Source organism: Bos indicus x Bos taurus, chromosome 5 (genome assembly GCF_003369695.1).
Source record: "Bos indicus x Bos taurus breed Angus x Brahman F1 hybrid chromosome 5, Bos_hybrid_MaternalHap_v2.0, whole genome shotgun sequence".
NCBI lineage: Eukaryota > Metazoa > Chordata > Mammalia > Artiodactyla > Bovidae > Bos > Bos indicus x Bos taurus.
The window spans coordinates 77,198,094-77,218,888 of NC_040080.1; the positions used below are offsets into that span (position 1 = coordinate 77,198,094).

The 20,795-nt window shown below is 41.9% G+C and overlaps 1 protein-coding gene across 2 annotated transcripts in view; it reads left to right on the forward strand.

The window, feature by feature from the left end:
* KCNMB4 (potassium calcium-activated channel subfamily M regulatory beta subunit 4) overlaps positions 1-20,795 on the forward strand; it is an 82,333-nt gene that overhangs the window by 43,439 nt on the left and 18,099 nt on the right. The window contains exon 3 of one of the 2 annotated variants that reach the window (XM_027542551.1): positions 12,121-12,214. The exons of the other annotated variant lie outside the window; for it this stretch is intronic. Within the exon in view, the coding sequence (XP_027398352.1) occupies positions 12,121-12,214 (94 nt within the window). The remainder of the gene's footprint in view (positions 1-12,120; positions 12,215-20,795) is intronic. 2 annotated transcript variants of the gene reach the window in all.

The window sequence follows — 20,795 nt, forward strand, 5'->3', positions numbered from 1 at the left end:
CTGGAGGAGGAAATGCCAACCCACTCCAATATTCTTGCCTGGAAAATTCCATGGACTGAGGAATTCAGTGGGCTACAGTCCATGGGATCGAAAAGAGTTGGACACGACTGAGCACCTGAGCACACATACCCTATTACTCTTTTATTCAAGTATTTATTAATGACTAGCTTTACACCAGGTGATGGTAATCAAAGATAATAAGACAGTTTATGTCTTCAGGGAACTCACTGAGTACTATGAAAGACCAACATGTAAACAAACAATTGAAATGTAATATATTCAGTGCTAAGTGCCATCATTACACACACACACTAGTATAGTGCTTGGACCCACTCGAATGGAGAAAAGGAGTAGAGAGAGAAAAGCCTTCATAGAGGAAAGTCTGAAGTGTATTTTCTTAAAAAATGAGTATTTTCTGAATTGTATTTTCTTAAAAAATGAGTATTTTCTGAATTGTATTTTCTTAAAAAATGAGTAGGAATTTTCCAGATAAATGAAGGCTAAGGAAATCGGTCCTGAATATTCCTAAAGGAAATCAGTCCTGAATATTCACTGGAAGGACTGATGCTGAAGCTGAAACTCTAATACTTTGGCCACCTGATGTGAAGAACTGACTCATTTGAAAAGACCCTGATGCTGGGAAAGATTGAAGGTGGGAGAAGGGGATGACAGAGGATAAGATGATTGGATGGCATCATCAACTCGATGGATATGAGTTTGAGTAAGCTCTGGAAGTTGGTGCTGGACAGAGAGGCCTGGCATGCTGCAGTGCCTGGGGTCACAAAGAGTTGGACAAGACTGAGTGACTGAACTGAACTGAAGGAAAGAGATTTCGGGTAAAATAATGAATGTTCAGAGGCATGAAGATTTGAAATGTCATAGACAACTGAATGAAATGTAAGGCTCTACATATTCTTGGAAAGTACATTTAGGGGGAAAGTGATAGATGAACTTGAAGAGGGTAAATCAGATAATGCTTTGCTTTTATGGTATGCTGAGGTCTTAGACTTTACTCTGTATGCAGTGGAGGAGCAACATTCACGTTTGTGATTTAGGGAGACCAGTCTTGTGACTGCGTGGAAGATAGATAGGATATAAGGTTAAACAATTTGGAAATTATTGAGTCAGTCTAAACAAGGGATGAAAAGAGCTTGAGCAAAGGCAGAATTAGTGGAGAAGCGAAGGAGATATTGGGTATAAGACTGTATGGAAGTTGAGCTCACAGACTTAGAGATACACCTGTGCATGACTGGGAGTCAGATTCAGAGCAGGATGCATGGCACGACTCTGGTTTGCTGTCCTGGGTATTGGAGGCAACATCAATTAGGGGTCTCTGGGAAGACTTTTGCTTTCCTAATATAAGCACCATCCCCTCCTGTTTCTACTACTTTTGTCCTGGCAGAGAAGTGGATAGAAGTGGCTTGATGGCAGAAGTGCAGAAGCCATATTGCAACTTTGAGGTGATATGCATCAAGGTGGGCATGCATACGTTATGAAGGGTAGAGCAAAAAGATAGAAAAAGCCAGCTTTCCCACACCATCGTTGAGTAGCTGCCCCTGCCCTGGCCCACCTACCTCTGGATTTCTTATTATGTGAGATTAATAATACATGCTTATACATATGTCTCTGAATGCATTTATAACCAATATGGTGAAACATGATTGGTCAGTTATAGTTGATTTGGGCTATGTCTTTGCATCTGTTTTTGACTTATGAAGCTCTAAAACCAGATTTCTTTTTTTGGCAATGCCACTTGTCTTGCAGGATCTTAGTTCCCCAATCAAAGATTGAATTTTGGCCCCCACAGTGAAAGAACCAAGTCCTAACCATTGAACTGGCAGAGAATCTACCAGATTTCGTTTTAATATATTTATGGTTGAATTTAATTGTTCCAATGGCTTCTAAGCTTTCCTTTCATTTTTTTATAAGACAAATTAGTAAAGAAATAGACTTATTTTTACTGGTAGACCCATTAGGTTACGTTAGGGTACAAATGGGGAGAAATGTGCATATAAATGTGGAAAAGGATATTTTGAATAAATTCTATAGGGAAATTTTATTGACTTTTGGATGAATTACTAAATACTAGACTTATTTGGCAATGGCACCCCACTCCAATACTCTTGCCTGGAAAATCCCGTGGATGGAGGAGCCTGGTAGGCTGCAGTCCATGGGGTCGCTGAGAGTCGGACATGACTGAGTGACGTCACTTTCACTTTTCACTTTCACGCATTGGAGAAGGAAATGGCAACCCACTCCAGTGTTCTTGCCTGGAGAATCCCAGGGATGGGGGAGCCTAGTGGGCTGCTGTCTATGGGGTCGCACAGAGTCACAGACGACTGAAGCGACTTAGCAGCAGTAGCAGCAGCAGACTTATTTAACAAAAATTTAATTTTTAATAGAGCTTTTTACTTTTGTTTTCTGTTTACTCTGAAAAATATTTCTTATAATCTTTCATTAAATAAGAGACTGATTTGAAAGTTTTCTTTTTAAGGAATATGGCTTTCTTTTTAGACATTAAGTCCAATGATACATCTTGAGTCTTAAAAACTAAAGCAATGAATCTGTATTCTTTTCTGTGTACATTTGTGTCTGGTTCCATATTAAGAGAGATTACATCAGAATTGAAAGCTCTGTTTGGTCTCAAAACCTGTACTTTTTAAAAGAGAAGCAATGATTTCTGTGGCTTCTCCAGCATGCTATAGAATATGTATGGAATTCATTTCAGTGTTCTTCCAAAATCTGACACCCAAATGGCCGTACATTACTTAGGATATAAATTTGAGAGTCTGTTTTCTGATGGTTATTCAAAGTGTTCTTAATGCTTGCAAATTCATCTCCTAACAGTTTTTATCATCATGGCAGTAAAGTCAAGAATTTGATGTTATTAAATCACTTTTCATTTAAGACAGTTTATGCAGCTATTAAACAAAGCCCTGAGGGTATTTGGGAGGAAAACTACAGGAACCAAAGGACAAGTAGGTCACAGAGTGCAGTGCCGTCAGAGGGTGGAATGCAGGGCAGGGCTGTGCGTCAGGAGACTTGAGTTCTATCCATAGCTCTCTTCGTGACTCGGCGGATGACCTTGGGCTACTTACTGAAGAGCTCTTGCCTCAGTTTCATCCTGGACAAAATGGGGGCAGAATAAGCCTCTTACTAACAGAAGCAGAAGATCTTAAGAAGAGGTGGCAAGAATACACAGAAGAACTTAACAAAAAAGATCTTTATGAGCCAGATAACTATGATGGTATGATCACTCACCTAGAGCAAGACATCCTGGAATGTGAAGTCAAGTGGGCCTTAGGAAGTATCACTTAGAACAAAGCTAGTGGAGGTGATGGAATTCCAGTTGAGCTATTTCAAATCCTAAATGATGATGCTGTGAAAGTGCTGCACTCTATATGCCAGCAAATCTGGAAGACTCAGCAGTGGGCACAAGACTGGAAAAGGTCAGTTTTCATTCCAATCCCAAAGAAAGGCAATGGCAAAGAATGCTCAAACTTCTGCACAATTGCACTCATCTCACACGCTAGTAAAGTAATGCTCAAAATTCTCCAAGCCAGGCTTCAACAGTATGTGAACCATGAACTTCCAGATGTTCAAGGTGTATTTAGAAAAGGCAGAGGAACCAGAGATCAAACTGCCAACATCCACTGGATCTTCAAAAAAGCAAGAGAGTTCCAGAAAAACATCTACTTCTGCTTTATTGACTATGCCAAAGCCTTTGAATGTGTGGATCACAACAAATGGTGGAAAATTCTTCAAGAGATGGGAATACCAGATCACCTGACCTGCCTCCTGAGAAATCTGTATGCAGGTCAAGAAGCAACAGTTAGAACTGGACATGGAGAAACAGATTGGTTCCAATTGGGAAAGGAGTATGTGAAGGCTGTATATTGTCACCCTGCTTATTTAATTTATATGCCAAAATGCTGGGCTGGATGAAGCACAAGCTGGAATCAAGATTATCAGGAGAAATATCAATAACCTCAGATATGCAGATGACACCACCCTTATAGCAGAAAGCGAAGAGGAACTGAAGAGCCTCTTGATGAAAGTGAAAGAGGAGAGTGAAAAAGTTGGCTTAAAACTCAACATTCAGAAAACAAAGATCATGGCATCCAGTCCCATTACTTCATGACAAATAGATGGGGAAACAGCGGAAACAGTGAGAGACCTTATTTGGGGGCTCCAAAATCAGTTCAGATGGTGCCTGCACCCATGAAATTAAAAGGCGCTTTCTCCTTGGAAGAACAGCTATGACCAACCTAGACAGCATATTAAAAGCAGAGACATTACTTTGCCAACAAAGGTCCATCTAGTCAAGGCTATGGTTTTTCCAGTGGTCATGTATGGACGTGAGAGTTGGACTGTGAAGAAAGCTGAGCGCCAAAGAATTGATGCTTTTGAACTGTGGTGTTGGAGAAGACTCTTGAGTCTCTTGGACTGCAAGGAGATCCAACCAGTCCATTCTAAAGGAAATCAGTCCTGAATTAGAAGGACTGATGCTGAAGCTGAAACTCCAATACTTTGGCCACCTGATGCAAAGAGCTGACTCATTTGAAAAGACCCTGATGCTGGGAAAGATTGAAGGCGGGGAGAAGGGGACGACAGAGGATGAGATGGTTGGATGGCCTCACCGACTCAATGGACATGAGTTTGAGTAAGCTCTGGGAATTGGTGATGGACAAGAAAGCCTGGCATGCTGCAGTCCATGGGCTCACAAAGAGTTGAACATGACTGAGCAACTGAACTGATGTTCAGTTCAGTTCAGTTCATTTCAGTCACTCAGTCATGTCCGACTCTTTGCGAGCCCATGAATCGCAGCACGCCAGGCCTCCCTGTCCATCACCAACTCCCAGAGTTCACTCAGACTCAAGTCCATCGAGTCACTGATGCCATCCAGGTATCTCATCCTCTGTCGTCCCCTTCTCCTCCTGCCCCCAATCCCTCCCAGCATCAGAGTCTTTTCCAATGAGTCAATTCTTCAGTTCCTCTTCACTTTCTGCCATAAGGGTGGTGTCATCTGCATATCTGAGGTTATTCATATTTCTCCCGGCAATCTTGATTCCAGCTTGTGTTTCTTCCAGTCCAGCATTCCTCTGGAATATAATTCCAGCATTATATTCTGCATATAAGTTAAATAAGCAGGGTGACAATATACAGCCTTGACGTACTCCTTTTCCTATTTGGAACCAGTCTGTTGTTCCATGTCCAGTTCTAACTGTTGCTTCCTGACCTGCATACAAATTTCTCAAGAGGCAGATCAGGTGGTCTGGTATTCCCATCTCTTTCAGAATTTTCCACAGTTTATTGTGATCCACACAGTCAAAGGCTTTGGCATAGTCAATAAAGCAGAAGTAGATGTTTTCCTGGAACTCTCTTGCTTTTTCCATGATCCAGCAGATGTTGGCAATTTGATTTCTGGTTCCTTTGCCTTTTCTAAAACCAGCTTGAACATCAGGAAGTTCACAGTTCACATATTGCTGAAGCCTGGCTTGGAGAATTTTGAGCATTACTTTACTAGCGTGTGAGATGAGTGCAATTGTGCGGTAGTTTGAGCATTGTTTAGCATTGCCTTTCTTTGGGATTGGAATGAAAACTGACCTTTTCCAGTCCTGTGGCCACTGCTGAGTTCTCCAAATTTGCTGGCCTATTGAGTGCAGCACTTTCACAGCGTCATCTTTCAGGATTTGAAATAGCTCAATTGGAATTCCATCACCTCCACTAGCTTTGTTCGTAGTGATGCTTTCTAAGGCCCACTTGACTTCACATTCCAGGATGTCTGGCTCTAGGTCAGTAATCACACCATCGTGATTATCTGGGTCGTGAAGATCTTTTTTGTACAGTTCTTCTGTGTATTCTTGCCATCTCTTCTTAATATCTTCTGCTTCTGTTAAGTCCATACCATTTCTGTCCTTTATCGAGCCCATCTTTGCATGAAATGTTCCCTTGGTATCTCTCATTTTCTTGAAGAGATCTCTAGTCTTTCTAGATCATTCTGTTGTTTTCCTCTATTTCTTTGCATTGATAGCTGAAGAAGGCTTTCTTATCTCTTCTTGCTATTCTTTGGAACTCTGCATTCAGATGCCTATATCTTTCCTTTTCTTCTTTGCTTTTCGCTTCTCTTCTTTTCACAGCTATTTGTAAGGCCTCCTCAGACAGCCATTTTGCTTTTTTGCATGTCTTTCCCATGGGGATGATCTTGATCCCTGTCTCCTGTACAATGTCATGAACCTCATTCCGTAGTTCATCAGGCACTCTATCTACCAGATTTAGGCCCTTAAATCTATTTCTCACTTCCACTGTATAATCATAAGGGATTTGATTTAGGTCATACCTGAATGGTCTAGTGGTTTTCCCTACTTTCTTCAATTTAAGTCTGAATTTGGCAATAAGGAGTTCATGGTCTGAGCCACAGTCAGCTCCTGGTCTTGTTTTTGCTGACTGTATAGAGCTTCTCCATCTTTGGCTGCAAAGAATATAATCAATCTGATTTTGGTGTTGACCATCAGGTGATGTCCATGTATAGAGGCTTCTCTTGTGTTGTTGGAAGAGGGTGTTTTTTATGACCAGTGCATTTTCTTGGCAAAACACTATTAGTCTTTGCCCTGCTTCCTTCTGTATTCCAAGGCCAAATTTGCCTGTCACTCCAGGTGTTTCTTGACTTCCTACTTTTGCATTCCAGTCCCCTAGAATGAAAAGGACATCTTTTTTGGGTGTTAGTTCTAAAAGGTCTTGTAGGTCTTCATAGAACCGTTCCACTTCAGCTTCTTCAGCGTTACTGGTTGGGGCATAGACTTGGATTACTGTGATATTGAATGGTTTGCCTTGGGAATGAACAGAGATCATTCTGTCGTTTTTGTGATTGCATCCAGGTACTGCATTTCGGATTCTTTTGTTGACCATGATGGCTACTCCATTTCTTCTGAGGGATTCTTGCCCGCAGTAGTAGATATAATGGTCATCTGAGTTAAATTCACCCATTCCAGTCCATTTGAGTTCGCTGATTCCTAGAATGTCAACATTCACTCTTGCCATCACTTGTTTGACCACTTCCAATTTGCCTTCATTCATGGACCTGACATTCTAGGTTCCTATGCAATATTGCTCTTTACAGCATCGGACCTTGCTTCTCTCACCAGTCACATCCACAGCTGGGTATTGTTTTTGCCTTGGCTCCATCCCTTCATTCTTTCTGGAGTTATTTCTCCACTGATCTCCAGTAGCATATTGGGCACCTACTGACCTCGGGAGTTCCTCTTTCAGTATCCTATTATTTTGCCTTTTCATACTGTTTTTGGGGTTCTCAAGGCAAGAATACTGAAGTGGTTTGCCATTCCCTTCTCCAGTGGACCACATTCTCTCAGATCTCTCCACCATGACCCACCCATCTTGGGTTGCCCCACGGGCACGGCTTAGTTTCATTGAGTTAGACAAGTGGTCCTAGTGTGATTAGACTGACTAGTTTTCTGTGAGTATGGTTTAGTGTGTCTGCCCTCTGATGCCCTCTTGCAACACCTACATGTAGAGGGTGTCAAATCTAGGTGACATCTTCTAGCCATTTATTACAACCCAGAGTGACTCCCTGGCCATTTTTTGAAGGTATTAATATTTACCATTCTCTAACAACTTGGTGATAGTATATGTCACCTCCCCTGAAGCAAGCCACTCCATTTCCCAATGTCCTTGCTACTGCTAAGTCACTTCAGTTGTGTCCGACTCTGTGAGACCTCATAGACGGCAGCCCACCAGGCTCCCCCATCCCTGGGATTCTCCAGGCAAGAACACTGGAGTGGGTTGCCATTTCCTTCTCCAATGCATGAAAGTGAAAAGTGAAAGTGAAGTCGCTCAGTCGTGTCCGACTCTTTGCGACCCCATGGACTGCAGCCCACCAGGCTCCTCCGTCCATGGGATTTTCCATGCAAGAGTACTGGAGTGGGGTGCCATTGCCTTCTCCGTCCAATGTCTTTAGTTGTCCATAATTCATTTAAGGAAATACCTAGAATAGGCACATAAGTAGAGATGGATAGGTTAGAGTTTATCAAGGACTGGGGGGAAGAGGAAAAGGGGACTCATTGCTTAATGGTTACAGAGCTTCTGTTTGGAAATAGATAATGGTGATGATTGTACAGCATTGTCCATTGAGTTAATGCCACTAAATTGTATACTTAAAATGGCAAATTTTATCATGTATGTATATATGTGCTTAGTCACTCAGTTGTGTCAGACTCTTTGCGACCCCATGGACTGTAACGCACCAGGCTCCTCCTTCCATGGGGATTCTCCAGGCAAGAATAGTGGAGTGGGTTGCCATGCCCTCCTCCAGGGGATCTTCCTAATCCAGGGATTGAACCCAGGTTTCCCGTGTTGCAGGCAGATTGTGTGTGTGTATATATTTATAACACACATATATATGTGTGTTTATAAAGTAAAGTGTTAGTCGCTCAGTCATGTCCAACTGTTTGCAACGCTATGGACTGTAGCCCACCAGGCTCCTCTGTCCACGGGATTCTCCAGGCAAGAATACTGAAGTGGGTTGCCATGTCCTCCTCCAGGGAATCTTCCTGACCCAGGTATTGAACCCGTGTCTCTTTATGTCTCCTGCATTGGCAGGCAGGTTCATTACCACTAATGCCACCTGGGAAGCCCCCATATATATATGTATGTATATACATGTATGTTTTAACCACACACACACAAAAACTTCATCTTGGTTAACACTATGGTCTTGGAAGGAAGGTAGACCATATTATTTGAATTTTACAGAAGAAGAAACAGCCTTTAAGGTCATACTACCTGGGAGGAGCAGCGTAAGGATCTGAACCCGAGTCCTTGACCCTCAGACCGAAGGCGTCCTCCATTCCACATGCCATTGCTGTGGAGAATAGACTTGTTCTCACTGCTTGTGATGCTGTTCCTACTATTGCTTTGAGCTGGCCTGTACAGAGGAAGGCAAAGCATTTCTGCCCCCATTGTTCAATCTAGAGACTAAAACTCAGTTAATGAGGCCTGATGTGGCATTATTATTATTTTGGCAGCAACAACACACTGTCGATTCATACAGAGCTTATGATTAATCAAACTTACTTGACCCACATCTATTTTATACATGCTACTCTTGAAGTCTCTCCCTATCCTCATTTCTAACATTTCTCTGTAAGAAAGATGTTCTGAATTTCAGTGCAAGAATTTTATATCTATATAAATACATACCATTGCTGTTTTCCTGTTTGTTCCATTCTTTTACGATTATTTTAAATCTTGATTCTGGAATACAGTTGTTATTTCTTCTATTGAAAAATGTTATTCTAATTGTAAATCTAAATGACTTCAATTTCCTTATGCAAGTTATTGATAAAAATGTTGGAAAATACTGAGTCACAGGCAGAGATGTGACTATTTCCCTGATAATCTGGCCCTCTGTCCTTACCCAATAGTAGCCAATGCCTTAATATAGTGCTTACTCTGTTCCAGAAACAGTTTAGGTGCTTTACACATTGAATCTCATTAAATCTGCACAGCATCCATATAAAGCATTGTTTTCATAGTTTTCGTATTCTGCATAAAGGAATGAAACACAGAGAAGTAAGGCAATTTGCACATATCACACGGCTGCAAGTAGCAGAACCAGGATTCAAACCTATGCAGTCTCCCTCTGTGGCCCAGGCTCTTATGCACTCTGCTATTCACCTGCTGACATCAGCCAGGATTCTAGCCCATACTGAGGTCGGATAACATCAGGTACTCCATGGAATCTTATCAGTGACATTGCAATTATAACATCCTTTAATTGTACCGTTGGTGGCAAAATAATCTGACGTGGCACACAAAGGAACTTGTGCCTTTGTATGTGCTGGGTCCTCTGCCAAGAAACTTGTACTCCATACTCCTTTTGTGTTTGCTCAAAAGATACTTCTGTTTTATTTCCCCAGACACATGGAAGTCCTCCTTCCCTTTTATCGCCTCTGCATTTGTACAAATGCATTTTGAAATATATCTCAACAGTAAACAAACAACAAACATTTACAGAGCACCTGGAGTGTGTGCCTGGCATCGGTCAATGAGAATACAGGAGCAAACAGTGTTCAGCCCACAGGCCTACCGCTAACTCATGAGAACCGACACACAGGCACCGCCCTGGGGCTGGCCACACTGTGGCTACTGCCAGTGTTGTTGAATGGCTGAATGGAAGGGGACAGAGTACCGGGAAATTCATTTAAGATTCTCAGATGTGCACCTGCAAACTGTGTTTGAAATTAAGAGAGTGCTAGTTTACTTAGTGAAATTTTAGGATCCCCAACCTGTACCTGTGCGGTTCAGTCAGCTGAGGCTAAATTGTGCTGGGATAGCAACCTGAAAATCTCAGTAGCTTTTAACAATGAGAGTTTATCTTCTGCTTACAGTACCTGTCTGTCTGGGGTCCCATGCAGCTTCAACCCCTGCCTTTATCACTGCAGGACCCCAGCTGAAGGGGTGCCCTCCTCTCTGGGACGTTAATATTAGTCTTGTGGCAGAAGAAAAGAAAACAGATTTCCTTAGGAATACTCATGCTGAAAATTTTTAGTGATTTTCAAACTCTTTATCATGTTCAGTCCAATAGTCTGATGGCTATGTATGTGTACTTTCTTGAATCTTGAATATCACCTGCTACCAAGGTAAAGTTAAGTTACTGGCACATCCAAGAGAGACTTTATGGTTGCCTGATAGGGTCTTTTTAATTTCTCAAGTTTAAAAAATTCTATGATAGTACTGTAAGTCATCACTTTCATTGTTATACACACTTCTTTATAAACCTTTTGTCCTCCAAACATATATATATATATATATATATATATATATATATAGTAAACAATTTACTAGTTAGGAAAAGAGCTTGACAATTAATTTAGCTAATTTTACTGGGCTGAAGTATTACAATATCTCTTCAGTGCACTTTTACCAAGAAAAATAACTGCATTACAGACTGCAACAAAACAGAATGTAAAGCTATTATTCATGTACTCTTTACTGTATAATTTAGGGGTTAGGTTGAAGGAATCATTGCTAGCCTTGATAGAAATGCTAGCCTGTTTCTCTTTTCCTACGTGCAGCAGCGAAGTATAGATCCTCTTTGAATTATTCAATTAAAAAAATAACTGTTTAGTGCATAATACATTTTAATTAAATGGGTTTTTAAATTGGGAATTTAAATTGGGAAACTTCTAGAATGCCAATATTATAATAGGCGGTAACCCTGTTTCCTTCGAGCTTTCGTAATAATCAGAAAGACATGCAGTTCACTCTTCCCCCACCCAGGATGTATTTTTCAGATCCTCTCTTCAAATCTGCCAAAATAATGAAGCCAGGCTGATGGGAGAGGGGTGGAAAGGAAAAGAAATTGTGGTGACTGGCTGATTTTTCTTCACTGAGGATCTAATTACAGGGAATTGGACTTCACCTAATCAGACATTAATAGTGATTTCCTGAGAGTAAGTTGTGAAATGAGTTACAGGATCTTCTTCCGAGTTTTGGAAAAAGAAGAGTGTCTGTTCATCTGCTTGGGCTCATCCGGTATTGGCTTTATTAGGTCCTGGCAGCATTTCCAAGCATGCTAGTCCTGAAGCAGCGTCATAGGAACAGCAGCACTGGTAGGCTTCTCAGGAAGGCTAATGCGACCAAGCAGGGTGGAGCAGATGAGTCGAGGGAACAGGAACCACCAGTGACAGCAGTTACGTGCACATGTGTTTGTTGGACAGTCTAGAGATAGATTTTTAAATAACCAAGCACGAAGAGAAGAAAAGAAATTTTGTGATGACAAAAAGCATAGCGTACACGATCACTCTTGGAAATTATCTGAAAATAGTTGGCACAGTTGGTAAAAATACAAGCAAATACACTTGACTGTTTATGCAACTACATCGATGGTATTTATAATTCCAAACAAATATACATGGCCTTTGAAAGAATTCCCATGAAGTCTAGGATCCCGCCCCCCATCTCCCCATTCCCCCCATTTCCCCCATCCCCCCAGATTTGCTTAATTGAAACTCTGTGTTGCTGGATCTTCACTCCCTTCTTATTCCATTGACATTTACCGAGCTTTCATTTTGAACTTAGCTCAGTGTCACGCTCTTCTAGGTGTGGGAACCACTGGAAGAAAATCCAGGCTTTGTTGAGTGGGGCAGACATACCGAGATCACGCTTTGTGGGGGCGTTTGCATTCGAACTGAAGGTGGGTGAGTGAGCCCTCGTTGCTCTGCCTCTACTTCAGTTTTGCTAGTTAAGGAACCCCTGCCATCTTGATTGTATATCAGAAATCATGGGGGCAATGTTTCTCTACCTCCCTTTAAATGCCACAGTTCAAACTGTATACAGTATGCCCAAAAGTGTTCAGATGGGAAGAAGACACATTGACATTTGGGGAGATTCCTTACCTGCCTCATTTCCTTGAGAACCAAATTCTGAGGCTCTTGCCAGCCTTACAAATACCCGATGGGATCCCTGCTTATATGCATATCTCGGGTGCATCAGAATGTTTGTCATCTTCTCCCTGGAAACGGTTTCTCACACCCACGTTGCAAGTGTGTGATCTGAGATTCTGTCTCCTGCTACTTTTCATGTCCTCTTTGCCTGGAGGGAGGGCTGTGAATATGATTCAGCTTAGGGAAATGATACAAAGTATGGCTGTTAAAGTCATCTTTCAAAAGAGTCCTTTTTTAGGTGTGCAGTTACTATGCTGAGTGCAACCAAGTCTTCCTTTACCTGAAACAATGGAGTAAGTTTGAATATGAAGATCTCAGAATCACGAGATCAGATGGCCTGGGAGACACTAGCTCAATTGTAGGCCTTTGGAAATCATTTTATTTCATTTCAAAGGGGAGCCTCTACCCTGTTTTTGAAGACTTTGAGAAAAAGGCACTTAATAAAATCTGTGATTTTTTTTTTAATATAATGTTTACAGCCTTTTCTATAAAGAAAGCTTATCTTTCTACTTTGGTATTGGCTTCACAAAATGACTAAAGAGTCCTGTTATCTGTCAGCAGGAGGAATATTGAGATATCCTGGTTAATCAGTACTATTGTTTTTAGTCCCTCCCAGTCCCTGGCTTGCTAGGAAGTCTTGTTTGTATCACTGAATGCTCAGGCATGCTAGATCACAACAAGCATCTTTTGATGTTTGAGAATTAGTTACTCTAGGCATTTCCCTGGCAGTCCAGTGATTAAGACTTCACCTTCCAATGCAAGGGGTGTGGGTTTGATCCCTCATCAAGGAACTAAGATCTCACATGCCACACACCAAAAACCCGAAACATCAGTTCAGTTCAGTTCAGTTCAGTCGCTCAGTCGTGTCTGACTCTTTGCGACCCCGTGAATCGCCACACGCCAGGCCTCCCTGTCCATCACCAACTCCCGGAGTTCACCCAGACTCATGTCCATCGAGTCAGTGATGCCATCCAGCCATCTCATCCTCTGTCGTCCCCTTCTCCTCCTGTCCCCAATCCCTCTCAGCATCAGAGTCTTTTCCAATGAGTCAACTCTTCGCAAGAGGTGGCCAAAGTACTGGAGTTTCAGCTTTAGCATCATTCCTTCCAAAGATATCCCAGGGCTGATCTCTTTCAGAATGGACCAGTTGGATCTCCTTGCAGTCCAAGGGACTCTCAAGAGTCTTCTCCAACACCACAGTTCAAAAGCATCGATTCTTCGGCACTCAGCCTTCTTCACAGTCCAACTCTCACATCCATACATGACCACAGGAAAAACCCTAGCCTTGACTAGACGAACCTTTGTTGGCAAAGTAATGTCTCTGCATTACAATCTATATTGTAACAAACTTAATAAAGGTTTTTAAAATAGCCCACATCAAAAAATTATTTTAAAAAGTATTAGTTACTCTAAATAAGGAATTGAAAAGCCAAAGAGCATTTTGAGCTTTGGTATTGTAAATCAACATTTCTAATTTCTAAGGATTTCTTTCCAGGAGTAGGCATTGCTGAAATAGAAAATAGGTTCTGAGAGACTTCCTTTGGGAACATAAAGGTCCACTCTTCAACTTCCCCATTTCTGATTAAAATCTGTTTAATATGAGATTAAATCATTAAATATGAGAAAAATAATTGTATGGAAGAATGCATGCTTTTAAGAATTGGTTGGATAGAAATTATGAAACTGTTTTTATAAAATAGAGGCAAAAGGACCAGAAATCAACAATATTAACATGACATGATTAAACTTATGCACTTATTATCTCTGAATTTCTCTGGAAATTCCACCTCAGTTTTAAAATTCAGAGCTTTGAAAAGATTTGAAGGAAAGATAATGGAGAAAATGTTCAAGAGGGTCAAATTTATAATGTGGTATGGCATTATAGGTAAAATTAATACAAAGAATTACTCATGACATTGTTTCATGAAAGACTGAGTAAAGAAGAATCAAGAATCTTTGGACACTTTTGATAAAGTGTAAAGTTGAAAGGAAAATAGAAAAGATGTATTATTTTATTATTATTAATGTATTAGTTAATGTAGTATTATATTAATGTATTATTAAGAGAAAATAAAGTTTATAAAAAATAAGGAGGCAGTTTCTTAGGGAGGATTAAAGTGGAGGATTGAAATTTTTGGAGCTCTGTTAATGATATGACTAGGAACAGCGGGTATTGAGGGATGTGGTGGAACTCTAGGAGAAAACAGTGCAGGAAAATGGTGTGCATGAAGGAAAGAGAAGTGTTTTGTAATATCTTTGGTCATGTGTGTTTTGTATGTTAAATGCCTTTGTCATGAAAGAGCAAATGTTGAAAAAAATGAAAAAAGTAGATTTTTCTAATAATTCAAGTTGGGATATTAGAAAAGAATTTATTCTTTAGTTTTTTTGTCTTGTTTTTAACTTGTGTTTTTTGACTGTGTCACATGACACATGGGATCCTAGTTCCCCGACCAGGAATCGAACCCACGCTCCCTGCATTGAAGTCTTAACCATTGAATCTCCAGGGAAGTACTCCCTTGCCTTTTTAAAAAGTTCCTTCTGTTGATGATTGAATTCTGAATGACTAACTGGCGTAAGGAATAGAAAATTTATGCAATTGTCTAAATAATGGCCCCCAAAGATATCCACAGCACTTCCCAGGTGGCACTAGTGGTAAAGAACCCGCCTGCCCGTGCAGGAGACATAAGCGATGTGGGTTCCATCCCTGGATCAGGAAGATCCCCTGGATGAGGACATAGGAACCCATTCCAGTATCTTGCCTGGAGAATGCCATGGACAGAGGGGTCTAAAGGGTTACAGTCCATGGGGTCACAAAGAGCTGGACACGATTGAAGTGACTTAGCACACATGCATGTGAAGATGTCCACATCCTAGTCTCCATGGATTTATGGTACCTTACCTTGTTACCTTATGTTACCTTGTATAGTAAAAGGGACTTCACAGATGCAGTTAAGTAAAGGATCTTGAGATGAAAGGTTTATTTGCATTATCTGGGTAGATCTGAATGGACAGGGTCTTTATAAGAGAGAGATGGAAGATCTGAGGAGTAGCATAAGATGTGACAATGGAAGCAAGAGATTGGAATGATGCTGAGAAGGGGCCAGGAGCCAAGGAATGCGGTGAACCTCTAGAAACTGGAAAAGGCAAAGAAACAGATTCTCCCCAGAGCCTTCAGAAGGAACAGCTCTGCTAACACCTCCATTTCAGCACAGTGAATCAGAGTTCAAACTTCTAACCTGCAGAACTAGAAGAGAATGAATTTGCATTGTTTGAAGTGAGTGAAGTCACTCAGTCATGTCTGACTCTTTGCGACCCCATGGACTCTAGCCTACCAGGCTCCTTCGTCCATGGGACTTTCCAGGCAAAAGTAATGGAGTGGGTTGCCATGTCCTTTTCCAGGGAATCTTCCCAACCCAGGGATCGAACCTGGGTCTCCTGCATCGCAGGCAGACTGTACCGTCTGAGCCACCAGGGAAGCCAAAGTGAAAGTGAAGTCGTTCAGTCGAGTCTGACTCTTTGCGACCCTGTGGACTGTAGCCCACCAGGCTCCTTAAAGCTGCTAAATTTGTTAGAGCAGCAATAGGAAACATACTATTGTAATCTGTAGATAGTATTAAGTGTAATTATCTTTTACAATGAATGGCTGTGAGCCTCTCTTCAATTCTAAAGCTTTTAAATTGCCCCAAGTTTCTAAAGATTTTGAATCTGTGTTGTTGTTTTCTGTGGATTGACGAATTCATTTCTCCAAGCTAGGAAACTTGGGTATAGCCTTGGTTTGAAGCTTTAATAGAAAATCTCAGTTCAGTCTCCTTCCTGTGTGTCTCCTTTATTCTTCATACAAAAATTTCACTTCTGACAACCAAATGTATGTGGGTTTTTCCCCACATCAAGCAATTTTCTGCCATACCAGCTGGTGTCCTACAATTTATTAATAACTCAGTTCTGACACTATATACTTGGAGACAGAGTCAGAGCCCAAAGGTTAAGGGCTCAATTGCACCAGATGGCTTCTACACCGCTTCAGATACCAATTATTAGTAGGTCTTACTTTTTCAGTCTCCTCTTTCACTTTCATCAAGAGGCTCTTTAGTTCTTCACTTTCTGCCATAAGGGTGGTGTCATCTGCATATCTGAGGTTATTGATATTTCTCCCAGCAATCTTGTTACCAGCTTGTGCTTCTTTCAGCCCAGCATTTCTCATGATGTACTCTGCATATAAGTTAAATAAGCAGGGTGACAATATACAGCCTTGATGTGTTCCTTTTCCTATTTGGAACCAGTCTGTTGTTCCATGTCCAGTTCTAACTGTTGCTTCTTGACCTGCATACAGGTTCTCAGGAGGCAGATCAGGTGGTCTGGTATGCCCATCTCTTTCAGAATTTTCCACAATTTATTGTGATCCACACAGTCAAAGGCTTTGGCATAGTCAATAAAGCAGAAATAGACGCTTTTCTGGAACTCTTGTTTTTTCGATGATCCATTGGATGTTGGCAATTTGATCTCTGGTTCCTCTGCCTTTTCTAAAACCACCTTGAACATCTGGAAGTTCACAACTCACATATTGCTGAAGCCTGGCTTGGAGAATTTTGAGTATTACTTTACTAGCGTGTGAGATGAGTGCAATTGTGTGGTAGTTTGAGCATTCTTTGACATTGCCTTTCTTTGGGATTGGAATGAAAACTGACCTTTTCCAGTCCGGATGAGATGGTTAGATGGCATCACCAACTCAATGGACATGAGTTTGGGTAAACTCCGGGAGTTGGTGATGGACAGGGAGGCCTGGCGTGTTGCGGTTCTTAGGGTTGCAAAGAGTCAGACACAACTGAGTGACTGAACTGAACTGAACTAAACTGAACTAGGTTACCCACAGTTTCTGTGTGTGCATGCTAAGTCGCTTTAGTCGTGTCCAACTCTTTGCAACCCTATGGACCGTAGCCCACCAGCTCCTCTGTTCATGGGATTCTCCAAGCAAAAATACTGGAGTAGGTTGCTATGCCTTCTTCCAGGGGACCTTCTGAACCCAAGGATCGAACCCACGTTTCTTAAGCCTCCAGTGTTGACAGGCAGGTTCTTTGCCACTAGCACTAGCTGGGCTCTGTTGTTGTTGTTCAGTCTCTAAGTCAGCCCCATGAACTGCAGCACTCCAGGCTTCCCTGTCCTTCACTATCTCCTGGAGTTTGCTCAAACTCATGTCCATTGAGTCAGTGATGCCATCCAACCATCCCATCGTCTGTCACCCCCTTCTCCTCTTGCCCTCAATCTTTCCCAGCACCAGGGTCTTTTCCAGTGAGTTGGCTCTTTGCATCAGGTGGCCAAAGTATTGGAGCTTCAGCTTCAGTTCTTCCAATGAATATTCAGGGTTGATTTCCTTTGGGATTGACTGGTTTGATCTCCTTGCTGTCCAAGGCACTTTCCAGCTCCACAATTTCAGCCTTCTTTATGCTCCAACTCTCATATCCATACATACTGCTGCTGCTGCTAAGTTGCTTCAGTCATGTCCGACTCTGTGCGACCCCATAGACGGCAGCCCACCAGGCTCCTCTGCCCCTGGGATTCTCCAGGCAAGAACACTAGAGTGGGTTGCCATTTCCTTCTCCAATACATGAAAGTGAAAAGTGAAAGTGAAGTTGCTCAGTCGTGCCTGACTCTTAGTGACCCCATGGACTGCAGCCTACCAGGCTCCTCCGTCCATGGGATTTTCCAGGCAAGAGTACTGGAGTAGGGTGCCATTGCCTTCTCTCATCCATACATAACTACTGGAAAAAATCATAGCTTTAACTATACTTGGGATCTGACTTGGCTACAAATCAGGTTTCTATGACCTCCACGTCAGGCTTGATTTGCTAGAGTGGCTCACAGAACACAGGGAAACACTTACTTAGATTTACCAAGGTGACATCTCATTGTGGTTTTGGTTTGCATTTCCCTGATGATTAACGATGTCAAGCATCTTTTCATGTGCCTATTGGCCATGTTTTCTTTGGAAAAGTGTCTGTTCAAGTCCTCTGCCCATTTTTTAATCAGGGTTTTAGTTTGTTTTTGATGTTGAGTTGTAGGAGTTCTTTGTGTATTTTGGATATTAACCCCTTGTCAGATATATCACTAGCAAATATCGTCTCCCATTCAGTAGGCTTTTTGTTGTTGTTGTGCAAAAGCTCTTTAGTTTGGTGTAGTCCTATTTGTTAGTTTTTCTTTTGTTTCCCTTGCCTGAGAAGCCTTATCCAAAAGAAGTGTTGTTAAGATCCATGTCAGAGAGCATACTGCCTGTGATTTCTTCTAGGAGTTCTAAGGTTTCAGGTCTTACATTTTGAGTTTATGGTGTGAGAAAGTTGTCTTTTAGCCATTTTAATCACAGAGTCTCTTAGCGTGAACTTCTTTGGATTCCTCTTGTTGGGACTTTGTGATTCTTGTACTTAGATGTCTGTTTCCTTTTATAGTTAAGGCTGTTTTTAGCTAATATTTCTTCAAATAAGTTTGCCCCATTTCTCTCTTTCTTCTCCTTCTAAGACTCCTAAAATGCAAATGTTAGTTTACTTGATGTTGTCCCAGAAGTCCCTTAAACTATCCTCATTTTCAAAAAATATTATTATTTTTTTCTGTTCAGTTTGGGTGATTTTCACTACTCTGTCTTCCAGGTCACTCACTGATCTGTTCCTCTGTATCATTTTGTTGTTGTTTAGTCACTAAGTCATTTCCAACTCTTTGCAACTGCATGGATTATAGCCCCCGTGCCCCAGGCTCCTCTGTCCATGGGATTTCCCCAGCAAGATTACTGGAGTGGGTTGCCATTTCCTTCTCCAGGGGATCTTTCCAAATCAGGGATCAAAACTCTGTCTCCTGCACTGCAGGTGTATTCTTCACTGCCAAACCACCAGGGAAGCCTTCTGTACCATCTACTCTACTGTGGATTCCTTCTAGTGTATTTTTTCTTTCAGCTCTTGTATTCTTCAGCTTTGTTTGGTTCTTAAGGTTTTCTAATCCTTTGTTAAAATTCTCACTTTGTTCATCCATCCTTCTCTTGAGTTTGTTGATCTCATGGTCATATTACCTTTAAATATTTACCTTTAAATATTTGTAGCTTGCTTTTGCCACTTTTAAAAGTTCTTTTTCTGAGGTTATATCTTATTCCTGCATTTGGAATGTATTCCTCTGTTGCCTCATTTTACCTCATTCTCTGTGTTTATTTGTATGTGTTAGGTAGGTGGGTTGTTTCCCGATTGTGGCTCAGCTGGTAAAGAACCCACCTGCAATGTGGGAGATCTGGGTTGGGAAGATCCCTTGAAGAAGGGAAAGGCTACCCACCCCAGTATTCTGGCCTGGAGAATTCCATGGACTGTATAGTCCATGGGGTTGCAAAGAGTTGGAATGACTGAGCAACTTTCACTTTCAGGTAGGTGGGTTGTTTCCTGATTTGGAAAAATGGCAGTATGTAAGAGACATCCCATGAGGTTTGATCCTCTGATCCTATGAAATTCTATCCTATGGAAGAGAGGTCTTAGGAGATCTTGTGAGGTCCATGAGGTTTGATGAGGCACACCCTTATCTAGCCACCAGAGCTATACTCTGGGCTACATATATCCATCTGCTCTGATAGGGCTGACTACTGTGGATGCAGTGGTAAGTGGGGCTAGCCCCACCCCAACTGACTGTCAGACCCTGCCTTATAAGATAGCCATCCTGCTTTGGAGGACTTGGCGCTTGCCCTGGCCTGCTGGTGGGGACATACTCCCCTAGCAGTAATAGGCTAGGGAAGACTCCAGAATGGCCCTCACCAACACCAGTGTCCTCATGGTAGAATGAGCTCCCCAAAATGTGTCCTACCAGTGTCGGGGTCCCCAGGGGTAGTTCCAGTTGCTTTCTTCTTCTCCAGAAGGCTCTCCAGGACCAGCAAGTGGGTTTTTCTAGGCTCCTTTCAAAGCACTGCCTCTGTGCTGGCACTCAGAGCATGATATTTCTTGTGCATCTTTAAGCACAGAGTCTATGTTTCCTATAGTGCTGCAGCTCTCCTGTGGTCAAGTCCCACTGTCTTCACTGCCAGATGTTCTGGAAGCTTGTCTTCTCAGTGCAGGACCCCCAAGCTGGGGAGCTCAGTGTGGTGCTCAGACCTCTCACTCTTTGGGAAGAGTCTTTGCGACTGTGATTATCTTTCTGTTTGTGAGTTGTCTACCCGAGCTTGTCGGAGAAGGAAATGGAAACCCATTCAAGTACTCTTGCCTGGAAAATCCCATGGACAGAGGAGCCTGGTAGGCTGCAGTCCATGGGGTCGCTAAGAGTCGGACACGACTGAGCGACTTCACTGTCACTTTTCACTTTCATGCACTGGAGAAGGAA